This window comes from Littorina saxatilis, linkage group LG17 (genome assembly GCF_037325665.1).
Source record: "Littorina saxatilis isolate snail1 linkage group LG17, US_GU_Lsax_2.0, whole genome shotgun sequence".
NCBI lineage: Eukaryota > Metazoa > Mollusca > Gastropoda > Littorinimorpha > Littorinidae > Littorina > Littorina saxatilis.
In genome coordinates, this window is record NC_090261.1 from 26,143,080 (window position 1) to 26,166,065 (window position 22,986).

General features: G+C 40.2%; 2 protein-coding genes across 3 annotated transcripts in view; both read left to right on the forward strand.

The window, feature by feature from the left end:
- Nucleotides 1–9,112, forward strand: part of LOC138952302 (F-box only protein 11-like) — a 37,986-nt gene extending 28,874 nt beyond the window's left edge. Inside the window, exons 15-18 of one of the 2 annotated variants that reach the window (XM_070323937.1) lie at nucleotides 331–551; nucleotides 1,612–1,830; nucleotides 2,174–2,282; nucleotides 2,988–9,112. In XM_070323937.1, coding sequence (XP_070180038.1) covers nucleotides 331–551; nucleotides 1,612–1,830; nucleotides 2,174–2,282; nucleotides 2,988–3,216 — 778 coding nt within the window. In that variant the 3' untranslated portion in view covers nucleotides 3,217–9,112. The remainder of the gene's footprint in view (nucleotides 1–330; nucleotides 552–1,611; nucleotides 1,831–2,173; nucleotides 2,283–2,987) is intronic. The other variant, XM_070323938.1, reaches the window with a different exon arrangement.
- A 571-nt stretch (nucleotides 9,113–9,683) lies between these two features.
- Nucleotides 9,684–22,986, forward strand: part of LOC138951784 (symplekin-like) — a 41,849-nt gene continuing 28,546 nt past the window's right edge. Inside the window, exons 1-20 of the mRNA XM_070323331.1 lie at nucleotides 9,684–9,954; nucleotides 11,394–11,462; nucleotides 11,807–11,934; nucleotides 12,233–12,359; nucleotides 12,716–12,822; nucleotides 15,537–15,600; nucleotides 15,756–15,907; nucleotides 16,239–16,336; nucleotides 16,951–17,105; nucleotides 17,503–17,604; nucleotides 17,989–18,153; nucleotides 18,455–18,613; nucleotides 19,183–19,276; nucleotides 19,925–19,986; nucleotides 20,689–20,812; nucleotides 21,215–21,301; nucleotides 21,786–21,981; nucleotides 22,200–22,281; nucleotides 22,560–22,673; nucleotides 22,909–22,977. Coding sequence (XP_070179432.1) covers nucleotides 9,832–9,954; nucleotides 11,394–11,462; nucleotides 11,807–11,934; nucleotides 12,233–12,359; nucleotides 12,716–12,822; nucleotides 15,537–15,600; nucleotides 15,756–15,907; nucleotides 16,239–16,336; nucleotides 16,951–17,105; nucleotides 17,503–17,604; nucleotides 17,989–18,153; nucleotides 18,455–18,613; nucleotides 19,183–19,276; nucleotides 19,925–19,986; nucleotides 20,689–20,812; nucleotides 21,215–21,301; nucleotides 21,786–21,981; nucleotides 22,200–22,281; nucleotides 22,560–22,673; nucleotides 22,909–22,977 — 2,277 coding nt within the window. The 5' untranslated portion in view covers nucleotides 9,684–9,831. The remainder of the gene's footprint in view (nucleotides 9,955–11,393; nucleotides 11,463–11,806; nucleotides 11,935–12,232; nucleotides 12,360–12,715; nucleotides 12,823–15,536; nucleotides 15,601–15,755; nucleotides 15,908–16,238; nucleotides 16,337–16,950; nucleotides 17,106–17,502; nucleotides 17,605–17,988; nucleotides 18,154–18,454; nucleotides 18,614–19,182; nucleotides 19,277–19,924; nucleotides 19,987–20,688; nucleotides 20,813–21,214; nucleotides 21,302–21,785; nucleotides 21,982–22,199; nucleotides 22,282–22,559; nucleotides 22,674–22,908; nucleotides 22,978–22,986) is intronic.

The window sequence follows — 22,986 nt, forward strand, 5'->3', positions numbered from 1 at the left end:
GCCTCCCACCGCAAAAACTCCCCCCGTTAAGAGTCGTTTTGGTGGAATATTTCGCATTTAGGTCCCAGGTAACATTATGAAGTTTTAATACGATCAATCGGACCTATTATCAAGTTAGTGTATCAACTTTTGAAAGAACTGCGCCCAGTAGTTTCCCAGCAATAAGCTGTTAAGTCGAGACAGACAGACAGACACACAGATACACACACAGACAGACACACAATTAAAGTCTGCTGGACCCTCCTACTGCGTACTCGGTTATAAATACATCTAGTAATAGAAATGCTGACACAGACTATTGAGACGGCTAACTGTGTTTGATTGCTGCAGAACGGGGAGTAACCCGACCATCACAAAGAACAAGATCTGGGGTGGCCAGAATGGAGGCATTCTGGTGTACAACAGTGGGCTGGGGGTCATCGAGTACAACGAGATATTTGACAACGCCATGGCTGGCATCTGGATCAAGACAGACAGCAACCCCGTGCTACGTCACAACAAGATCCATGATGGCAGAGATGGGGGCATCTGTATCTTCAACGGCGGCAAAGGTGCCGATCAACCTAATCTTGTTTGGTTGTTAATGCTGTTTTCTTTCGATAGATTTCCCTTTTCCCCATGTATGCTGCTAATGATTGTATGAGATATTATTTGGGTAGTTTCAGAATCAGTACATGTGAGTGTTACACCTGCAAAAAAGAATTGAATTGACATAAGATTGAAGTCAGACGTTGATGAGGTGTAACTTGATCCCCCGAAATCGGCGTATGCTGCCTGCAGTGGCGGGGTAAAAACGGTCATGTACACGTAAAAATCCACTCGTGCTAAAAACATGAGTGAACATGGGAGTCTAAGCCCATGAACGAAGAAGAAGGTGTAACTTGCTGTTTCAAAGACTTTTTGAGTCACTTGAGAAAAAGTGACTCTATGTAATCGGTCAGTGTTAGTCTGTCCGGCCGGCCGTCCGTAGACACCACCTTAACGTTGGACTTTTCTCGGAAACTATCAAAGCGATCGGGCTCATATTTTGTTTAGTCGTGACCTCCAATGACCTCTACACTTTAACGATGGTTTCGTTGACCTTTGACCTTTTTCAAGGTCACAGGTCAGCGTCAAAGGAAAAATTAGACATTTTATATCTTTGACAAAGTTCATCGGATGTGATTGAAACTTTGTAGGATTATTCTTTACATCAAAGTATTTACATCTGTAGCCTTTTACGAACGTTATCAGAAAAACAAGGGAGATAACTAGCCTTTTCTGTTCGGCAACACACAACTTAACGTTGGGCTTTTCTCGGAAACTATAAAAGTGACCGGGCTCAAATTTTATGTGAACGTGACTCATTGTGTTGTGAATAGCAATTTCTTCCTGTCCATCTGATGCCTCATATAATATTCAGAACTGCGAAAGTGACTCGATCGAGCGTTTGCTCTTCTTGTTTGTCAGTGAAGTCATGAAGAGCATAAAGAGGAGGGAAAGGGCACTATGGTCTAAAAAGTAGGTGTTGGTGAATCAAGGATTTATGGTGAATGAAGGATTTCAGCAAAGTAGTAAGCCTTATTTTATTACTCCACTAGCATTGAGTCAGTGTTTCTCTCTTCCTTTCAGGTGTTCTGGAAGAAAACGACATTTTCCGCAACGCACAGGCAGGTGTGTTAATTAGCACACAAAGCCATCCAGTGTTGAGGCGGAACAGGATATACGATGGCCAGGCAGCAGGAGTGGAAATCACCAACAATGCTACAGCCAGTCTAGAGCACAACAAAATCTTCAACAACAAGTTTGGAGGGCTCTGCTTGGCAAGTGGTGTCAATCCTACTCTCAAAGGTAAGCGTTTGCTTCAGTTGCAAAGATGCATGGAAAAGTAATTAGTCATCTTGTTTTGACAACTGTAAACTGCACTTTTCACAGATTATTAAATCGTGCCCAGAACAAAATGGAAAAAAAACACCCTTGCCGTCAAGTTTCTTTTCTGAGAAGGCTTTGTTTAGAGCTGTTCCTTTGCTTTTTCCATAGTCTTCAGAAGTAGGGTTCAGACCTACTGTATTGCCCAGTCCGGCTTTGTTCTCAGCAGGAAACATTTACTGCTTGTCTCTCATTTTAACCTTTCACCAATCTGTATGTCATATTTATATGTTATTCTGATTCCTATGTTCACTTTTGTTGACAGACAACAGCATCTATGGGAACCACAACGCAGTAGAGAAGGCAGTGGCAGCAGGTCAGTGTCTGTATAAAATCTCCAGCTACACCAGTTTCCCCATGCATGACTTTTACAGGTAAGCAACAACACGCCCTCTTGCCCCTACCACCTCTGAGGGCATTATGGGCCTGACTGTTGGCAGTGAAGCCTGCTGTTGGCGACCACTGTCTACCTTGTCTTATCTCCGTTTTCTCAGTGCAATTGCTGCCCATTTCTTCGGAAAACCATGAGCAAAGCTGCGACTGTTTCACAGACGGCTTTTTTTTGTTTTTTTTGAGTGGTGGTTGCTAACAGCAGGGTTAGCTGTGTAACATTTGCTGTTATTTTTGTTTACAAAGTTGTTGTACACTGTGTGCGCACACATGCATTTCACACACTTCTGCATACTTTATGGTTCCTGTGTTTGTTTTTAATGTCTATCTTCACAAGTGATGCCTTATTTCCTGAACATGGATGCTAGAATGATCAAGGGTAGGTTGTTAAAGATAGGGGGTAAATCAGTGAATATCTGTGTTGGGGGGGGGGGGGGGGGGGCGGTTGGGTTGCAATGCACAATCAAAATCCTTGTTTAATATTTCAATAAGAGTCTTCCAGTAATTTATTTTAATTTTTTCGTGGATTTTATACCCCTGTAAGGAAGAGATTCTTTCTGTAATTAATAGAAAGAGACCCTGTTGTTAAAATGGCAAGAGGGTAGTTAGTGACAATATTTTTTTTTAAATTAAAAAACTACTGTCAAAAAAGGAAGGGGTTCTCTGACAAGGAGCATGGTCTTTTGCAGATGTAAGACCTGCCACACAACAGAGCGCAACGCCATCTGTGTGAACTGCATCAAAACGTGTCACCAGGGCCACGACGTGGAGTTTATCCGACACGACCGCTTCTTCTGTGACTGTGGGGCCGGCACCCTCAACAACCAGTGTCGCTTGCAGGGCGAGCCCACTCAGGACACTGACACGCTCTATGACTCTGCCGCCCCCATAGAATCTCACACGCTGCGAGTCAATTGACCTCTGCTGACTTCTTCATACGCATTCACCACCTTCAGCTGTGTGTTTCGATAGAGGGGGAAAATGGAAAGTGTGTGATAGAGTGAGTGAATGGATGAGTAAGTGCAGGGTGCATGGTTTGTGTGCATAGGTGGTGTACTGCTGTGATGCCTATGATGTGTGGTGTGATGTCAGTATTGAATGAACCTTTGGTGAGGGTTGTAGATTTGCAGAAATTAGCTGGTTGTTTGTGTTGTGGGTTGTGGTGGATGCCTGTTGTGAAATCTATGAGCATTTAAAAACATTGTGGACTTTTCTCCAAAACACATTAAATATACAACAAGAGACTCATTGCGTGAGCACTTGATCGGACCCGTGCTTTGTGGTTGAATTACAAAATAAAGAGTTTGTTGTACAGGATTGAAACCATGTTGGGATCTGTAGCCTGCATCCTCAGGCTGAACTGTTGTCACCAGTCGGGAAACTCTCTCTCGACGTTTCGGGAGTTAACCATAAGACTTTGGTTTATATGTGTGAAACATTTTTGTGTGTGTGTGTGCAGACCTCAAGTTTTGAATGGCTGCAGAATTAGACATCTGTATGTTCCTCTATTGTGTATACGTTTTGTTCATTTGTTTGTTTGTATGTCAAAGGTCTGTGAAAGCTGAGGAAATGTGATTAATTTTTCTGTTAGAAATTGACTGGGCATTTCTTTTCTCTGTATGTATGTATGTGATTTCTGTTGTCGACTTCATTTGCCAGTTCCACTGTGTCTATCTAGACTCTTTTGTTACAATATGGTGATCGCATCAAATTCACAACAAAAACAAGCTTTTGTTCTTCAGTGATATTGATGTTAGAGAAAATGGCAGGCTCGCTGCAGCACCTTCTCCAAAACCCTACCTCTCAGTCTCTGCTGTTTCTTCAAGAGAACAAATGATGCCGACACATAGAAATATTTAAGGAATGTATAAAATGTGAATAATTTAAGAAACAATTGTTGCAGTCTTCACCAGTACATACTTTCTATGTCTTCTGACAGTCTCATCCGTGTTGGTTACGATAGTATATAGAACTTGAACATCTGCTTGACTGTGTCGGATGACTTATATTGTTATATTTTATCTCCTACGATGTACGGAGAGCACACGTTTCCAGGAAAGGGTGAGTATGGAGCAGACAAAATATGTTGCAAAGTCATCTTGAGGAAAACAAGAGGGACAAGAAATCATGTGCCATCTTCTACTTTCATGTTGTTTTATTTGTGGTTTTGGGGGCTTTTTTCATTCGCGCAGAAGCATGTGATGGGATATAATGAAGAAATTTCACAAAGAGCGAGCATGAAACGAGGGCAGAATGTGTTGCACTAGTCCTCGATACACTTGGTCTTGTGTAATTTTTGTTTTATTATTTTGCATGAAGAAATGTAAGCAAGGGAGAATTGATAAATGGAAAGCTCAAGTTCATTACAGATTCATATTTGTTTCAGGGTTCAGTTTTACACAAAAATCTCTTGCAAGGGGAATAAATATTTTCCTGAAGACGTATTTACCGTAAAGTTGCACACAATTAATTTTTTCTGTGAAGATGCAAGGGCATGTGTGTGTGTGCGTGCGCATGTGTGTGTTCAAGAGATTGATGCGATTTGCCTGTTGCTGGAGTGATCAAAAGTAGAGCCAATCTTCAGGGAGATGAGTTGGGGATAAGGTAGTAGAGATTGGTTGAGCTTTGTTTTTGGATTTTGTAAATGAACAGAGGTCTCTGCCCAATTTTGTCAACATTTGTTGGAGACATATTGCTTTACAGATATTTTAGAGTGCGAGATCCTGTTTTGGTCAGTTTGAAGTGCACTGACAGAGAAAAAAAATACCCAAATATCTAATGTTCACATTGCGCCTTCCTGTTGCAGGGCTTGAGGGTGCCCACAATTTAGAAGAGCTATCAGAGTTAGTGTGTTCAGTTCCAATTGTACACATGATGAAAAATGTGACCTCTCCATTTAGAAAAATACTGCACATCCTGCTTTTGAGGTTTCACATTTTTGGAGAAAGAGACAGGAGAGGGAGAGAAAGTGTGTGTGTGTGTGTGAGAGGTTTTTCATCCTCATTATCCACAGGCAAATATGCCAGAAAAAAGCAGTAATCAAAGTCTTAATGACGAACTCGGCATCATGGGATCACTGACATGGGAACCCGTTTATTTGTTTTTATTGACAACATAGCATCAAAGTGACTGTGACTTCATTGAAAAGGAATGATTATGTGGGTGCTTTAGTGAATGTTTTGCCTGAGCAGAGAGGAACACACAGGCTAATCATGGATTATTAAAATTCAATTGTGTGTTGGACCATGTTCAGTTGAAAAATTACATTGGTTTTGTGTGCATGCTGTGTGTCGGTGAAATAATGGTGAGCAGTACTGCAAAGCATGTTGCGTAACAAATATTAAGCGATTTTACACTGCAGAGTCAGTGATAAGTGTCTTACCGGATTTTTTTTTAGTGTTTTTGCATCAGCATTGAGGTACTTATCTTGTTTTGTTTTGTTTTTTTAAATTTCTTTTAATCTGGTTTGTATCTTAAACATACGGTTTTGTACAACTATTTACTTTCCTCCTGAATCGTGTGTATGAGAAAAAATGTTGAAAAAAAACCCCAGGTACCACTGATGGTTCGAATTACTTCCAGAATGAACATGACTAATTATAGTAAATTTCAACATTTTTTCTGTTTTTTTGTTAGCTGATTTTTTTAAATTTTGCTCTGTTTTTATTCCGAAATAACTAAAACATGTTAATGTGATACAGCGGTACCTGCGATGAGTGGACCCTCCCATGAGAGGACACCTCCCTTAAAAGGACACCTTCTCTTGTCCCTTTTTATATTATCTCTACCAAAGTATACCTGTCATGACAGGCCACCTGCAATGTAGGGACACTTTTGGATGGTCCCAAGGGTGTCCTTTCATCGCAGATACCACTGTACCAAAATATCGCATGTCAGTAAAGTTATCAAAATGTGCATTCTTTTGACAAAGTATTACCCCCCGCGGGTTAGGGGGAAGAATTTACCCGATACTCCCCAGCATGTCGTAAGAGGCGACTAACGGATTCTGTTTCTCCTTTTACCCTTGTTAAGTGTTTCTTGTAAAGAGTATAGTCAATGTTTGCAAAGATTTTAGTCAAGCAGTATGTAAGAAATGTTAAGTCCTTTGTACTGGAAACTTGCATTCTCCCAGTAAGGTCATATATTGTACTACGTTGCAAGCCCCTGGAGCAATTTCTTGATTAGTGCTTTTGTGAACAAGAAACAATTAACAAGTGGCTCTATCCCATCTTCCCCCCTTTCCCCGTCATGATATAACCTTCGTGGTTGAAAACGATGTTAAACACCAAATAAAGAAAGAAAAGACAAAGTATTACAGATAATTTCCAAATAATGATCAAAATAAAATAAACATCCTCTTGACTGGGGATGTAAATACACCAGTGATGCTTTCAACATTGAACAACCAGATACATTTAAACATTGTATTTCAGGATTTTGGGCCTTCGAAAATATTGTAAAGCACTTTTTTTCGTTTCTTTCTATAATTTATCACATTCCTATGATGAAGCCTTGATTTTGTGTGCCTAGGAGTTCTTTACACCAGAGGACATGTTGAATGTAGATGTTCTTAGTAATTTTTTGTTAATTTAGTTTCACAAGGCTCGGGCATCATCTGCAGTTTTCTGTTTAAAAGGAAGCTTCGTTCTTTTATTTATTATTTAGACTATTAGGGAGGTGATTGTGTTGCCATTCCAACATAAACAAGGCTGGGCTAATCTTGAACTGTCTGCTCACCTGTTGAGGTAGGTGATGTTCACCTTTCATTCACCCGGAAGATGTTTTCTTGCCAGAATGTCTAACTTTAAGCTAAAAGTGAATGTGGTGGGATGCAAATACAATGCAAGATGTCTCGTTTTAGACATGGCCAAAGCACTGACCAAAAAAAGAAATAAAGTTATGCTAGTGAATCTGATTGATATTACTGATCACATTTTCTTCTCGGTTTTGCTTTATAATTCTGCTTGAGGTTTCATCCTGTCAGACAATTCTGATAAGCTGACAAGTGATTTAGTCTGAATTGTGCATGCTCGTGATATTTTCAGTCTTCTTCTTCTTGGCGTTCGCGGAGGTTACACGATCAATCCAGCACTGGTGATAAATGTTGTGATATTTTCAGTGAAAAAGTGGAATTGGACAGTTCTGTTTTGCTTGTGCTAGATCTTGGAAAGGATCAATGTTTTTATCACACAAAAATAACCATGCAGAACTCGCTGAATCATTGAGGAAGGAAAACAGGTAGCTTTGATCCAGAAGGTATGACGGGCGCAGAGGCGTGGTGGTAAGACATCAGCCTCCTAATCGGGAGGTCGTGAGTTCGAATCCCAGTCGCTGGTGGGTGATTTTTCCAATCTCCCAAGTCAACTTATGTGCAGACCTGCTTGTGACTTAACCCCTTTCGTGTGTACACGCAAGCACAAGACCAAGTGCGCACGGAAAAGATCCTGTAATCCATGTCAGAGTTCGGTGGGTTATAGAAACACGAAAATACCCAGCATGCCTCCCCCGAAATCGGTGTATGCTGCCTGAATGGCGGGGTAAAAACGGTCATACACGTAAAAATCCACTAGTGCTAAAAACATGAGTGAACATGGGAGTCGAAGCCCATGAACGAAGAAGAAGATCCAGAAGGTATGATGCATACTTTTCAGTTAAAGCTTAGTATTTTAAGGTCTTGTAAACTTTCACACCAGAAAAGTCCCTTATTCCTAGCTCTTCAATCACAGTTTTTTTGTGTAAATGTGATGTAAAATCGGTTATTTTCTTAGCATAGTCTCCTTGTGGAATCGGTGGTGCATGGTTCTCATTTGGACACTAAAAAGCAGTTGACCAATTTAGTGATTTGGTTTAAGTTGTGAACCTTCTGTAGTTATTTTTGTAACATACTTTTGTTAATAAAATAGACAAAATAGATGTTGAAATTATCTCTTGGAAAATGCTAGCAATGTTAGGAACGCAGCTATATGAACACAGTTTAAATTGGTGTGGAAACAGTCTTGGTTAAATTCATCGCTTCTGAGCACAATTTGGAGGTTACTTGTTTTATTTTTGTGCAGTGTAAGTTTTGGTATTTTTCTCTTTATTTGAGACAGGGTTTAGTTCTGTGTGGAAATGCAGCTATGCTAGCATGTGAAGACTAGGTACTGCTGAAATAGATGTTATCATGATTAGTTGATCATAATCATCATCATCGTCATTATTATTTTTATTATTATTATCTTTTTATTTAGAATTGTTGCTTGGTATGTTGTACATAACTTTGTTAATGATATGTTGTGCTGTATTGTGTCACCATTGTAAGCAAAAAGAAGGAACTGACGTAGAAACTTCTATATTCACTCTTGATCGCAAAATGTATCTTTGTACACCGAGTAAGGAGATGACTTAATCGTTGGTTACATGGAAACCTTTGTGTTGAATGTGCGGGAAAATGTCAACAGATTCTGTGTTAATTTTGTTGAACATGCAAAGTTATGTAAATATATGCATTGTAGGTGTGGAGGGAATTCGGGGATTTCTTGTTGATTTTATTTGTCCATTTTAGCCCAAGTTGGGCCAGTGGAATAAAGTGTTAATGGTATGTGATTTGTACTTTTTCGTTCTTGTTGTTAAGTGTTAAAATCTTTCGTGTTTGTGTGATTTCTTGGAATGCATGTGTTCACAATAATTTTGGTCATTCAATTTTTGATCATGGAATTTGTGTTCTTTTTTTTCCTCCATGTGTCTACTTTTTGATATATAAGAAAACTGGATTACTGATAAGGCAAAACACTGTGAAAATGTATTTAAAAATAAATATAAATCATGAAATATTTGTATGTTGAGGGTTTGTGTGTGTGTGTGTGTGTGTGTGTGTGTGTGTGTGTGTGAAGCCTTCAAGAAGAAATGTCTGTCCTAATACAAAGTTTTGTGCAAGACAGTTAAATGCATATTGCTTGAAAGGATACGAACAATTACAAAAATATATGTAACAAGAATGTATATTCTACTTGCAATCACACATCGGCAGCTATGAAACATGACTGTAAAGCCAAAGTTTACGATTAAAAGCAATTCAATACGCTTACTTTTGTTTTATGTATTGACGAATTTCAACGTTGATCTAAATCAGTTGTGAAGAACAATGAAATCGGCACTGGATCTCAGTGGTCAATGCATGGGAGACGACTCTGTAATTTAGCATACATTCTGATATGGATTATCTTCCTTTGAAAACCGGTTTATCACGACATGTACATTTTCAGAAAGATGTGCAACAGACAAATAAATTAGCACAAAATAGTTCACACTATCATGCATACACAACTAGATGTTATTTAGATTACTGAAATGCCTTGAACTTTAAATGCTTGCAGAATATTTTTTCTACAACGACTTGCCGTAAAGGAACAAAATGGCGTATTCAGGGGCATGGAAACCGGCTTTTTGATAAAAATTGGCATAATTACTTTGTGTGTCGTTATATGCGGTTAAGAAATTGCGCCAGACAGTGTTCATAAGATTTTCTTGTATATTTCCCATCTTGTGAAGAATATGGCTGGGGCTAGCACAAGTGGGGCTCCCCCAAAACGGCTGTCCACTGCAGCACAATTTTTTGAAGATGAGGATCAGACGGGTGATGCTGAAGAAGTAACCAAGAAATCTACCAATGAAAAAGTAAGAAAGGACAGCGGTGACAGAACAAGATTTATAATTCCCACCCCTGTTAAGCATGCATACAAAGTAAACCAAATGTACAGCAAACTCACCAGCATTTGACTGGGCATCTGTCATGTAAATGTTGAGTAAGACAGTACAGACCCAAAAAAGTTTGCACAAATTGCAGTCAAAATTACAAATTACATGCAGATGACGGGAGCACCCCACACTGGCTATATATATCAGTTCATCATATTCGAGTTTAGAAAACTAAATTCAAAAAGTCAAGTTGTCCAGAAGAAGGAAAGCACCGCTGTTTCTCGTTAATAAAAAATTCATGGTAGAAGTAAAATGTTGCTTGTGATTGTACATTGCCAGAGTAGATTTCATGTGATTTTGTTTATTTCAATTTTCATCAAGCTAAATCTTAGAATTTCAAACAGAATGAGGCAGAGCGATGTTAAGATATCAAATAACCAAAGGGAAGTAACATCGCTCTGCCTCATTCTGTTTGAAATTCTAACTGATACTTTCGAGGCGACCCTGTAACAATGTGTGTGTTTGTGTGTTTGTTCTGTTTAAAACCAGTCTTGATCTAAGGACTAAGTCCGGTCGAGAATAAAAGCTGGTTCTTGTATATGACTGTGTACGTAGGTGTTAGTTGGAGTGCCTTGGAGAATGATGAGCATATGAGCTTGCGGTGATCATCCTTTTTGAGTCACTTGAGAAAAAGTGACTCTATGTAATCGGTCAGTGTTAGTCTGTCCGGCCGGCCGGCCGGCCGGCCAGCCGGCCGGCTGGCCGTCCGTAGACACCACCTTAACGTTGGACTTTTCTCGGAAACTATCAAAGCGATCGGGCTCATATTTTGTTTAGTCGTGACCTCCAATGACCTCTACACTTTAACGATGGTTTCGTTGACCTTTGACCTTTTTCAAGGTCACAGGTCAGCGTCAAAGGAAAAATTAGACATTTTATATCTTTGACAAAGTTCATCGGATGTGATTGAAACTTTGTAGGATTATTCTTTACATCAAAGTATTTACATCTGTAGCCTTTTACGAACGTTATCAGAAAAACAAGGGAGATAACTAGCCTTTTCTGTTCGGCAACACACAACTTAACGTTGGGCTTTTCTCGGAAACTATAAAAGTGACCGGGCTCAAATTTTATGTGAACGTGACTCATTGTGTTGTGAATAGCAATTTCTTCCTGTCCATCTGATGCCTCATATAATATTCAGAACTGCGAAAGTGACTCGATCGAGCGTTTGCTCTTCTTGTTTGAGGATGAAAGTCGCTTGTTCATTTCAATGCTTGTTATTCTCTCAGGTGCCAGGAGAAAAGGTTCCGTACAACTCTCGCTTACTCTATTACACATGTCGTATGCATTAAGAGCGATTACTTCCCTTTGGTTATTTGATAAGCTAAATCTTGTTATTTTACTGTTGTTTTCAGGTTGTAGATCTTTTGAACCAGGCCTCTTTACTACCCAATGATACTGACAAAGTGTGCAACTTAAAGCAGGTGAGTGGGGGAAAGAGGAACTCTGAAGAAAACAGGTAGCGTTCTGCTTACATTCTGCACATAATGTATGTGGGGGGAAATAGATGTACGGAAATAAAAAATAAAGTATTCCCAAAGAACAGAATAATTCGTTATTCTGTAGTCAAAACATTATCATGTAATCGTCAGATGTAAACAATATATTATATATATACATGTATGTCAGTTTTATATCATGATCTCTGATTTCCATTTTTTCTTTTCTTTTTTTTCAATTTTTTTGTGTTCATTTATTCTTTACATATTGTGACGTAATCCTCAGGGAGTTGTGATTTGTTATTATGGCTACAATTTTGTTTGCGCAGGTTCAAGAATTGATCATCTACAAGGATCCTGAGCTGTTGGACAACTTTCTGGATGAAGTTATCGCTTTTCAAAATGACCGCTCAGTGGATGTCAAGAAATGCATCATTGGGTTCATGGAAGAAGCATGGTAAGGCTCACAGGAAAAAAACAGTGTGAAAGTTTTGTGTGGTATTATGTTACTTTTCATCCTCCTTACGCATTGATGCAGTGATATAAAAATAAAGAAAGCAAACGTTTAAAGCTTCATCCTGTGTGTAAAGAAACAAATTTGATATTACGTGTACAGAAAAGAAGTGTTTTAACTGAGATTTTCCTCATTTGTCCTTCGCATTTCATGTAGCCTTGTTTTTCTAGTCCGTATAGGAGATTGGCCAGGTTTTATTGTTGTAATCGATGTGCTCAATTACATCATTGTTTTCTTGCAGCAAGAAGGACCAAGCATGCCTTATTCGAGTGATGCCGTGTATCATGCACCTACTACAAGATGAGAATGTAAATGTCCAGAAGAAAATCATCCTGACTTTCTCTGGGCTGTACAGATGCACTCTGCAGGTAATTTGTCTGATTTTACATGTAAAAGTGAATAGGGTGTGAGCAGTTTTGTACTGTGAAATGAGTACTGGAATGTGTATCACATTTATGACAACTAAGAGGTATCTCTTGGTTTGGTTTTGTATATCACTTAGGAGTACAGCTCTTTAAATTCTTTTTTGTGTGTGGTAGTTTTTAATGTTGAGTCAAACGTTTTGGATACAAGAGGTGCAAATCTCCATTTAAAATGTTTCCTTTTTGAAGATCAGGTGGGTTTTTTAAGGACAGATGGGTGTGTCTATCTGCTGTATTTCATTGATATTATGCACCTTGATGTTACTGCTCCTACCATTTTCCACTTTCTTGTCTTGAACTAGTGGGTGAGCAAAGCCAAGACAGTGACCCCCGAAATGAACGCTCTATGGGAACAAGTCAACACCGCCAAGTCGGGCCTCGTGCAACTCATCGACTCTGACAATGACGGGTGAGTAGCTCAGGTCAATGACTTTCTGTATGGCAGGGGTGCACCTTCACTTTTTTGACTTCCGGCTGCTCACCGGCCGTTCCGATTAACAGTGTTGCGTTTGTGGTCAGCAAAATTTGAGGTCGCCAGGCGGGCCGGTGAAAAGGAATTTTTAATTCGCTTGATCCGATTTCAACCTGCCATTGCGGGCGTGCGGGTGTTAAGGTACAGCCCTGGTATTGTTTACTTGTTTAACACTTTCGCGACGGGACACTGATAAATCAGTACCAGCGCTGACACGCCCATGGACGGGACGCGCATTTTTCAGTACCAGCCATAGAGGGTACACGACTCGTGATTGCTTCCCGGTTTTTGAAGCTTGCAAATAATTTGAGTTGTTTCCCTTGATACACTTGGCGTCCCCTTCTGCCATTTGCAAATTCGCCTGATTTGTGTGCGTTTTTGAGAAGAAAAAAATGAATCAAAGGCGAGCCTTGTCTCGGGAGGAGATTCTCCGGATGTTGGACCTAGAGGATCCCGTAGAGCATGATTCGGACGTATCGTTTTCGCCTCACGAAAGCGATACAAGCAGTGAAAGTGAGGAAGAAACAGTCCCGTTGTTGCTAGTACGAGTCGGCAAACTACACGTGGTAGGCGGTGATACTGCTAGACGAACATGTATCTCGGAATCGTGCAAGAGCTATGGGGGCGTGGCAGCGCTGATAACAATGGATGGCTGGAGCCTTTAAATCCTTTTGGAATTGTTCATAGGTGTACAGTTGGTACTTTGTTGTGAAAATGTGACTTATATTCAATATGGATTACCTAGACATCATTTGGTGAGTGTTACAGTTTTGTTTCATTTGAGTCAGGATGCTGTGAGTGAATGCGTGATTTGCTTGTTTTTTTTCTGTGTACTGTCTCCTTATTTCTGTGTCCAATGTTAACAATATTTCAGCTAATTCATAGGTTTTACACCTTGTTTGGTTATAACATTATTTATAATACTTTCTGTTAAAAAATAACTTTTAAAAAAAGCAGTAGAAAATAAAACACACACAAAAAAACGTTAAAAAACACAAATTATCCCCCTTTCACCCCCCTTTCACCCCCCTTTGCTAAAACAAATCGCGTGACAAACTTATAAATAGCACGACTGAACTGGGCATCCATTTTTGAATTAGTACACAAAATTTGGTGGTGATTGGACTTAATTCAAGCTTGCTAGACAGATTTCTTTACAGTTACTGATTTTTGGGAAGTTTCTTGGTGGCAAGCTTGGGCAGGCAGGACGTAAACGCCGTGGCAGTGCTAGTCACAATAGTGTTAAATTGCGTTTGATTCAGTCATGGTAAGTGTATACAACATGTGTGGCAGAGCATTAACCTTAGACTTGTCCACTGGTTGAATGTTTGAAAAGTGACTGATATTTTCAGCTGAGACCAGCTGCCTGCTCTTGTTTCCAGACACTGAAAGAATAACCCTGGTAGTAGTCCTTGCCCTGGGTCAATCATCAAGTCTTTAAAATCATCTTCTTAAGGGCATGGTCCCAGGTGACTGTGCCAAGGTCATAGTAGCAAGAACATAAATTATCACTTCAGAGGGAGTGTAATGTTTCATTAGTGATGTGATGTGGGTACAGTGGAGTCCGGGTACAACGAATCTCAAGGGAGATACATTTTAGTTCGTTATATCAGTAATTCGCTGTAGAGTTTTCAACCCTAAATGGCCTCAAGACAAGTTTTCCCACTCACCTTCAAATGATCGTCCCATCGATCTTTCCTTGGAGAGTACAATCTCTGCATGTTTTCAACAGCTTCATAATATAATCCATAGAGAGGCATAGTTCAAATGTTCACTTTACTGTAATTTTACAAGTAAAATTTAAAAAGTCGTGTAAAAGCATGTACCGTATTTTCCGGGTCATAAGGTGCGACTTTTTTCCTCGGGTGTATCAAAATACGAAAAAAATCAAAGAGACCGCCTGAGTACCAGTCAAACAACTTGTGATAATGCATGTTTCAGCTACTAGGTACTACCCTGGCCATGTTTCCTCTCAAGACATCAAAGAGACCGCCCCATAGGTTAAACTCGGTCACTGACCCCGGTGCAGGAAGTGTTTCCTCTCTCAGATATGACAGGGGAACCACCTCTCATAGCTAAAACTGGGTCATTGACCCCTGGGAAGAAGGTCAGTGTCTCTAAACAAGGCATCACAATGGACCTGCCTTTGATCTCGCCGCACACACAGAGCACACATATTTCCACTCTGTATTCTTCCTTTGATGTGCGGCTTATTTTCATTCTTCGACCGTTTGTTACCGGTATACTTTTACTTGTGTTTGTGTATTTTTGTCTTTGGAGACAATTATTGACATCAGTTCGTTGTAGCCTTGTGACTTTTAGAGACAAAACGGCTCTGGGGCGATGAAAACGTGTTTGTTATAAGAGGGGTTCGTTATGCAAATGAGTTCAAAAGGTTCGGTTCGTTGTAGCCGGAAAGTAACAAGTAAGAAATAGAAGGCTGTCTGCCGGGAAATCAATGGCAGTTCGTTAAAAGCGGGATTTCGTTATACCCAGGTTTGTTATAGCTGGACTCCACTGTACATGCATACTTTTCTCTAATCATACACAAAGCGCTACTGGTCAATAGGGCGCAGGGGTCAAAGCTGAGTGAAAAATGTTTGCCTTATCGTCCTGAAAGTACAGTACCCATTTTTTGCACTCGTTTGCAGTGTCCGAACCCACGTTGTGAAGTTGCTGGAGGGACTGACGTTGACTCTGTCCAAGAAAACACCTGTGAGTTTGTATTTCATAATAAAATTGTTGTGTCAGATCAGGATTGTGCATTTAAGTGTTTGTTTTTTTATCTTCCTCCATGTGATTGTTCAGCTGTGTTACATCACAGTAATTTCTGTTCATGGTCAGTCTGTGATTTTTTTCTCTTATGTCAGGAGTCCGACATTCCCAAGAAGCAGGTATCGGACTTTTGCCTGGATGATGTGACAGACAGCAACCGCCTGGTGCGTGTAAAAAAACTGGAGGCAGAGGGCCAGAATCTATTCCTCAGCTTGGTGCAGTTCCAGGGTTCTCCTCATATCTCCAGGTCAGGCTGACTGTGGGCACATATTTTTAGTTGGTATCAGTCTTGTTGGTGTGTATTTTATGCTGACAATTTTTTCTGTTAATAGTGCAGGCACACACACAGGCACACTCACATTTATATATTTAACTTGGGCTTCTTGTTCATGGGTGGGTCTGTTTTGGTGCAGCGGTTTTTAATTCCTTGCTGAATTTTCCTTCCATTTTTAGGGCATCTGCTTAGTCTGTGCATTGAATTTTGTGACCATACTTCCAGGTTTTGTACAATTTACACAAGATGATAATCTACTGTCTGTCTTCAGTTGTCTGAGCGTATTTTGCCCTTGTCTTTGCAGCATCAACTTGATGACAGTGATGGGAGCTCTGACCAATGTCGCAAAGCAGAGACCCACCTTCTTTGATCAGGTCGTCCAGAGCTTTGAGGCCTTGCATGGTAAGCTGGTTTTCTCGCCAATGACATCCAGTTGCATCATGAAAGATGTGTGTATGTGAAGAAAGAATACTCTCCTGCACGTTGGTATACGTAGCTAAATGTTTGTCTGTGTCTGCCTTCATTTGCAGATGCACACACATACTCGAAGACCGGCATGTGGACACATGCATGCACACACAAAAGCACACACACACACTCACTCACTCAATCAATCAATCAATCAATATGAAGCTTATATAGCGCGTATTCTGTGGGTACAGTTCTAAGCGCTTGCACTCATACACACACACATATATGAAGACCTGCACATGACACACACAGAGAATCATGTGTGCATGACTATGGTTGTTGCACATGCAATAGAAGAATTTTTATTTTTGATCAAAAAAGTGTGGAATACACCTATTTGTCTGTCAGTAGCACAAACCACATTGCGTCTGTTAAAAAACTTTCAGGGATACCCAGGCAGCGTTGGCATTCCGTCTTCCTTATGAGTTGGCCCATTATGTTGTGTTCCTTATGAATCACCCCCATTATGTTGTGTTCCTTATGAATCACCCCCATTATGTTGTGTTCCTTATGAATCACCCCCATTATGTTGTGTTCCTATCCAGTGAACTTGCCCCCCACGCTGGCCAAGTCGCAAGTGAGCAGTGTGCGTAAGAATCTCAAGATGCAGATGCTGGCCCTACTGCGACACAAATCCTCTGTCGACTTTGTCCCCCAAATCTCCACCCTCCTCACTGACCTGGGGGCTTCGCAGTCTGAGGTGAGAGATGTTTACACAGATGCTTAATTGACTTGTGAATTTGAGGTTCTGATTGCTGTGTGGCTTTCTTTGTTGCTTTATCGTGTCTGGAGATGGAGAGGGCAGCAGCAACATTGATTTGCTTTGCACAGATATGTCTTCAATTTAGTTCAACAAATTTTTTTAATGGTTGTGGTAGAAGATCAACAATAACAATATTGAAACATTATTTGGGACGATTTGTCAAATTGCTTTTAATATTGGCGTGCTAAAGGTTAAACATGTTAGACAATTTAAAGAGATAACCTGAAGTTTGCTTCTTTCAGTTAAACTTCCTTTTTGAGAATGACACTAGCAATATTTGTTACATTGGGGGTGAATACTTTTGCTTGAGCTTGTTGTTTTGCTTTGTCAACAGATCAACAAAGCCACACCAAAAGATGACAGTCGCAAACGGAAGCTGGAGGAACCAGGCACTTCAAGCAAGAAAGCCAAGACTGAACCCATACCTGAGGCAGAGGTGACTTTGAAATGAGATGCATAACTGATGTTTTTGTTTTTGCTATTTTGTATGTATGTTTGCTAAGAGTACCCATGTTGTTTGCTCATAGTTCCTGATCGAGTTTGCGTTTTTTAATGTAAACATTTTTTTATTTAAAAGTTTAGGGAAATTGATGGAGGGGCACAGCTTATAAAAAATATACCTATTGATTTACAAGAATCGTCAGCTCAATCACTTGTATTTGCGGACAGTTAACAAGGTGCACTAAAGGAGACATTGAGAGGCTAAAACGTGTGCCAGGTCAAAACCTGAAAGTGAACCTACCCACATAGGCACTGCCAGCTGACCCTGTTACTGCCAAACCAATGTGTAACATTTTCTCTTTGTGTTCTTCTCTCTCAGGCTGATGATTATGATGACATTGGGATGACACCATGGACGGACCGAAGCGCTTTGAAGAAACAGCCAACAGCCACACAGAGACAGACAGCTATTGACATCACGGCAGAAGACCTCTTGCCAAAACTGAGTGTGCAACATGTGGCAGACTTGGTTCTTCTTAGCATGGTGAGTTGGCTTTGTTTTGCCAGCTCTTAACTGCCTCCAAATGAAGATGTGGATCAGAACATCATGTGTGCTGTGGGCACACTCTTTGGTGGTGAAACTGAAGGCAGGTTTATCTACTCATGATTTTTGTTGTGTATGTTTGGTTTTAATTTTACAGCTTGTTACCATTCTGATGTCACTTAAAAACTGGCATCGGCAGGATTGTGATGGGCATGATTATTATTATGAGACTGTATTATTTCTTATGTAAGTTCATACATCAAATATTTGCTCCAACTTATGCATACATTTTCCGTTCAAGGTGATGCTGCCAGACTCGATGCCAGCTCAGTTCCAGGCGACATACACCCCCATTGCCGCGGCAGGCACAGATGCGCAGATTAAACACATCTCTCGCCTGCTGGCCACACAGCTTACCATGGCTGGCCAGGGAAAAGGCATCGGGGAACTCAAACTGCAGGTCAGTGGCCTGCTCTTGCTACAGTGGAACCCCCCTTTTAAGACCCCCCAATTTAAGACTTCCTCCCTTTTAAAAGCCTGTTTTCTTAGACTTTCTATTCATAACCTGTGTAAATGTAACCCCATTTTAAGACTCACTCCTTGTTAAGGTCTGATTTTGTCAGATTTTGGAGGTCTTAAAAGGGGGAGGGAGGTTCCACTGTACAAGAGTGGCAGTTTAGAAAAGCTTCTGAAAAGTTTTGTGTGTGTAGTTTGGAAAAGAACCCTGTAATATCTTTTCAGAGCAAGCGTTTTTATCCAGCTTGACACACAGAGTGTTTGGGTCTGTCTGTGTTTTAATCTGCTTTGGCTGAGTTTCAAAAAGCGTGTAAATGTGTACTGATGCGGATTTTAAAGTACATGTATATTGTTGAAGCATCTTTTAAAATTGGTTACTTTGCACTCTTTCCGATTTATTTTCAGTTCCATAGAAAGAACCAAACTCTGAAATTCATGTAGCAGTCTTTGATTACACCAGGCAAACAAGATGGGATATGAATGTTGATTGGTGCACTGATGATGTATTTGCAGGCAATGAAAAAGATCGAGCCTACAGATCCCTCTGCAACACCAGCCTATGACGATGGGGGCACCTCACCTAAACAGCTCATCCAGACTGTTGTTGGTAAGTTTTCTGCAGGAATACTACAGGCACAGCTGCTTCACCGCCATGATAAGGCGATGTTTGGAAATAACTTTTGAGTTTGTATGGGTTGTGAAATAAGTGCATGCTTTTCCTTTTATTGAGTCAAACTTTCTCACGTCATATTATAGGCCAGTCACTAGCGAGGGGTGTGACTGAAACACGCAGACAAGGAGCATGTGTAGAAAGATTGCCTCACTGAAAGCAAGAGTATTCACTCTTTCTCGACCCATACATTTCCAACTGAGTTATTTCCGGAATTCATATATTGATAAAAAATAAAAAAAAGGTGTATAGACAGACACATAAAAGCTTTTAATACCATAACGAGTTGATGATTGACGTATTGTATTGAAAAATACCATGGTAAGAATTAGGTTCTCATCAAAAACAGCATCCTGAGTTCACCCATTTTGAGTTATAGAAGAGGAGGTTACAGCAGGAATATCGAAAAGTTAAATCTCATACTCTTTATTTAAAATTTGTACTTGAGTTTGTACTTTGTGAAGATTACATTCAAGAAGAGGTTTTGGCTACGAGAGAAGTTGTACTTGAACTCTTTAGAAGGTTTATCCCCCTGTTCCTTTCTTGTGAATGTGAGGTACTACACATCTTGACCTTTTTTCACAGGAATGACAACAGAGGATCCATTTGAACAGGCCAGGAAGATGGCAGGGTTTATGGCACCATCTGTAAGTTGTCTCTTAGTCCTTGACACCATAATCAATCTTAACATGTACTTTGATTCCAAATCGAAATGCAGTAGGATGTGGTTGAGAAGTCTTGAGGACTGAATTGAGGATGTGTAAGGGATGTGTTTGCGCCACCAATGTAATTTCTCAGATTTGAGATAATAAAGTTAATTTGATTTGATTTGATTTGGCACGGTTGGCCTAGTGGTAAGGCGTCCGCCCCGTGATCGGGAGGTCGTGGGTTCGAACCCCGGCCGGGTCATACCCAAGACTTTAAAATTGGCAATCTAGTGGCTGCTCCGCCTGGCGTCTGGCATTATGGGGTTAGTGCTAGGACTGGTTGGTCCGGTGTCAGAATAATGTGACTGGGTGAGACATGAAGCCTGTGCTGCGACTTCTGTCTTGTGTGTGGCGCACGTTATATGTCAAAGCAGCACCGCCCTGATATGGCCCTTCGTGGTCGGCTGGGCGTTAAGCAAACAAACAAACAAATTTGATTTGATTTGATTATCATTAAACACAGTTTCCTCCATACCAAACATTTGCTGCTTTTCAGAAAAAAGAATGTGTGCATATTTTCTAGCACTTGACAGCAAAGAGTGAATATCTGTTTATCTTATGTGATGTCAGATCCTATTAGACAAAGGCATATTGCTTTGCTTTGGGTTGCTATTTGTTTCTAATGAGTGATGTATGTTGCAGGCCCCAGTGCCACGGAAGGGTGGATTGAGACAGTTTAAGCTGGAGACGGTGACCAAGCCTCTCAAGCCCGATACGCTCGACGTCTTGACAACCTCCATCTTTGATCGCATCCTGGAATCAGACAGTAAGTCATGGAGTCTTCTTTTTTTTCATTTTTTGGGCAGTGTGTGAATGCAAAAGAGAGAACAAACTCAGTTTTAGCTGAACAAAGAAAATGTCCATACTCGTCTTTTTTGTTTGTTTGTTGTTACAAATCACAAGTGGTATTTTGGTCTTAGATCTTGGTTTTTGAAATGAGAATTCTGTGGGGGTTTTCAGGATTTTGTTCAGTATCTAGCTAGCTTTCTGTGCAGTAAAGTTTCTTATCAAGAACAGTTAGAAAGACAGTAATACTAGAGACACAATTTTGTCGCCACATTTTGAACATTGTTCGTAGCAACTAACATTGTTCTTAGTCTTCAAGGAGTCTTTCTAATCTTCTCATGCAGTCATTGTAATCTTTTAACTTTGTTTCTGTTTGTTTCAGGAATGGCAGCAGCCAATCACATTCAAGACTCGAGAACCAAAATTCTGGCTTCTCTTACCTCTCAGTTCGGGGGTCGCATGAGAGACAGTGAGTGGATTGCTTGAATGATTTCTTTGTTTGGTCCTTTTCTGCTGTCTTCACTCTACTGAGCCAACACGCTTTATGCTTTTTTTTCAAACATGTCTTAAAAGCTTCTATCCAACTGCTGGGGAAATGTTGAAGTTTAGGATTGTCACCAATGCCGTACGGCAAATACAAGTCTTTGTGAGCTCTGACATAGGGACACATGCAGTGGTGATCAGCGCACAATTTACTTTTGTGTTTTATTTGTTATGCCATTCAGAATTTGCGGGAAGGTTATGAATATTATCCTTTTTTTCTGGTATAAGCTCTGGAAAGAGTCAAATAAGGATATGTAAAAAATGTATCATTCCCCTTCGATTAGGAATGGATAAGGACAGTATAAGAATTAGCACAGTAATACAATTACAGTCAGAAAAGATGTTCTCTTCATTTTGTTGAAAAAAAGTCAGTTGTGATAATTAAATCTTCAATGTCGTTTTCCCTACAGTGCTGGAGGAGCACATTTTCTCTGACATCCGCAGTCGCTGTGACCTGGCGTTTTCCTGGCTGTACCAAGAATATGCAAATTGCCAAGGGTTCAACACGAATAATGCGCCCGGAATGCCCGTTGACATGGCGTCCTATGATGAGTGTCTCACACGTCTGCTGAAGACCATCTCAGAAATGCCAGACCAGAAAGACGGGTGAGCATTGCAAGGTTTTATTAGGAAGTGGATTTATTGACTAGTTCTGTATAAGACTTGATGTTGTGCAAGTAATATCTTGACTGGTACTCCAGGTTTCCTATGGATTATGTTTTCACAGCTGATGAAACAACATTGAACATGATAGAAGTTTTGCAACATTAACTACCAACGAAATAGTAATGCGCTAAAGGTCAGTTGTTTGATTTTCCTTGCAGTCTTTTCCATCGTTTGATTCTGCAAGCTCCAGTCATCACAGAAAACGCCATGCAGATGATCCGACGATATTGCTTCATTCCTGTAAGTAGTGGACTGCCTCTCCCTCCAGTTTTGATTTGATGTGTGTGTGTGTGTGTGCGTGCGCGCATGCATGCATTTTCTTTTTATAGTCTTTCTGGTCAGTCTAACTTAAATGCCTCAACGTTCCTAAAAAAAAAGTACCATAATTGAAACGATTTGTTTTAAACAAACGTTACAGAAACATGAAAGTAAGAATCGCATGTCACACATTGTATTCATTTTATGAGTATGCATCTACCATCCACTGAATATTTTCATAAACATTTTATGAATTGCAGGATCGGACAGAGTCTGGAATGAAAACACTGAGGGATCTCATCATGATGCGACCTAAAAATAGACTGGACTTCCTTGACCTCATGCTGACCTTCACCTCCAGTGACAGACCTGATGTGAGTCTGACCTCATCATCTTTTTTTCAAAACGACATGGAGTGGAAACATTGACAAATTTCATAACTCTGTTAGAGAGGAAGAACTGTAAAGGAAAACGCAGTTGTATGCAATGTTTCAGTTTTTCCAAGTCGGTGCTCAATAAAGGAAATTTTGACTTGAATGTGGAGACAGTAGTTTCATGGTTTTATCATTTGTTTGATTTTAATTGAAATGCCTTCCCATCTTGTTTCAGATTCGCAACCCTGCAATTGAGACAGCTCAAAGGTTGTATGAGAATGACCAGCTCAGGCCAAATATTGAGGTAAGTTAG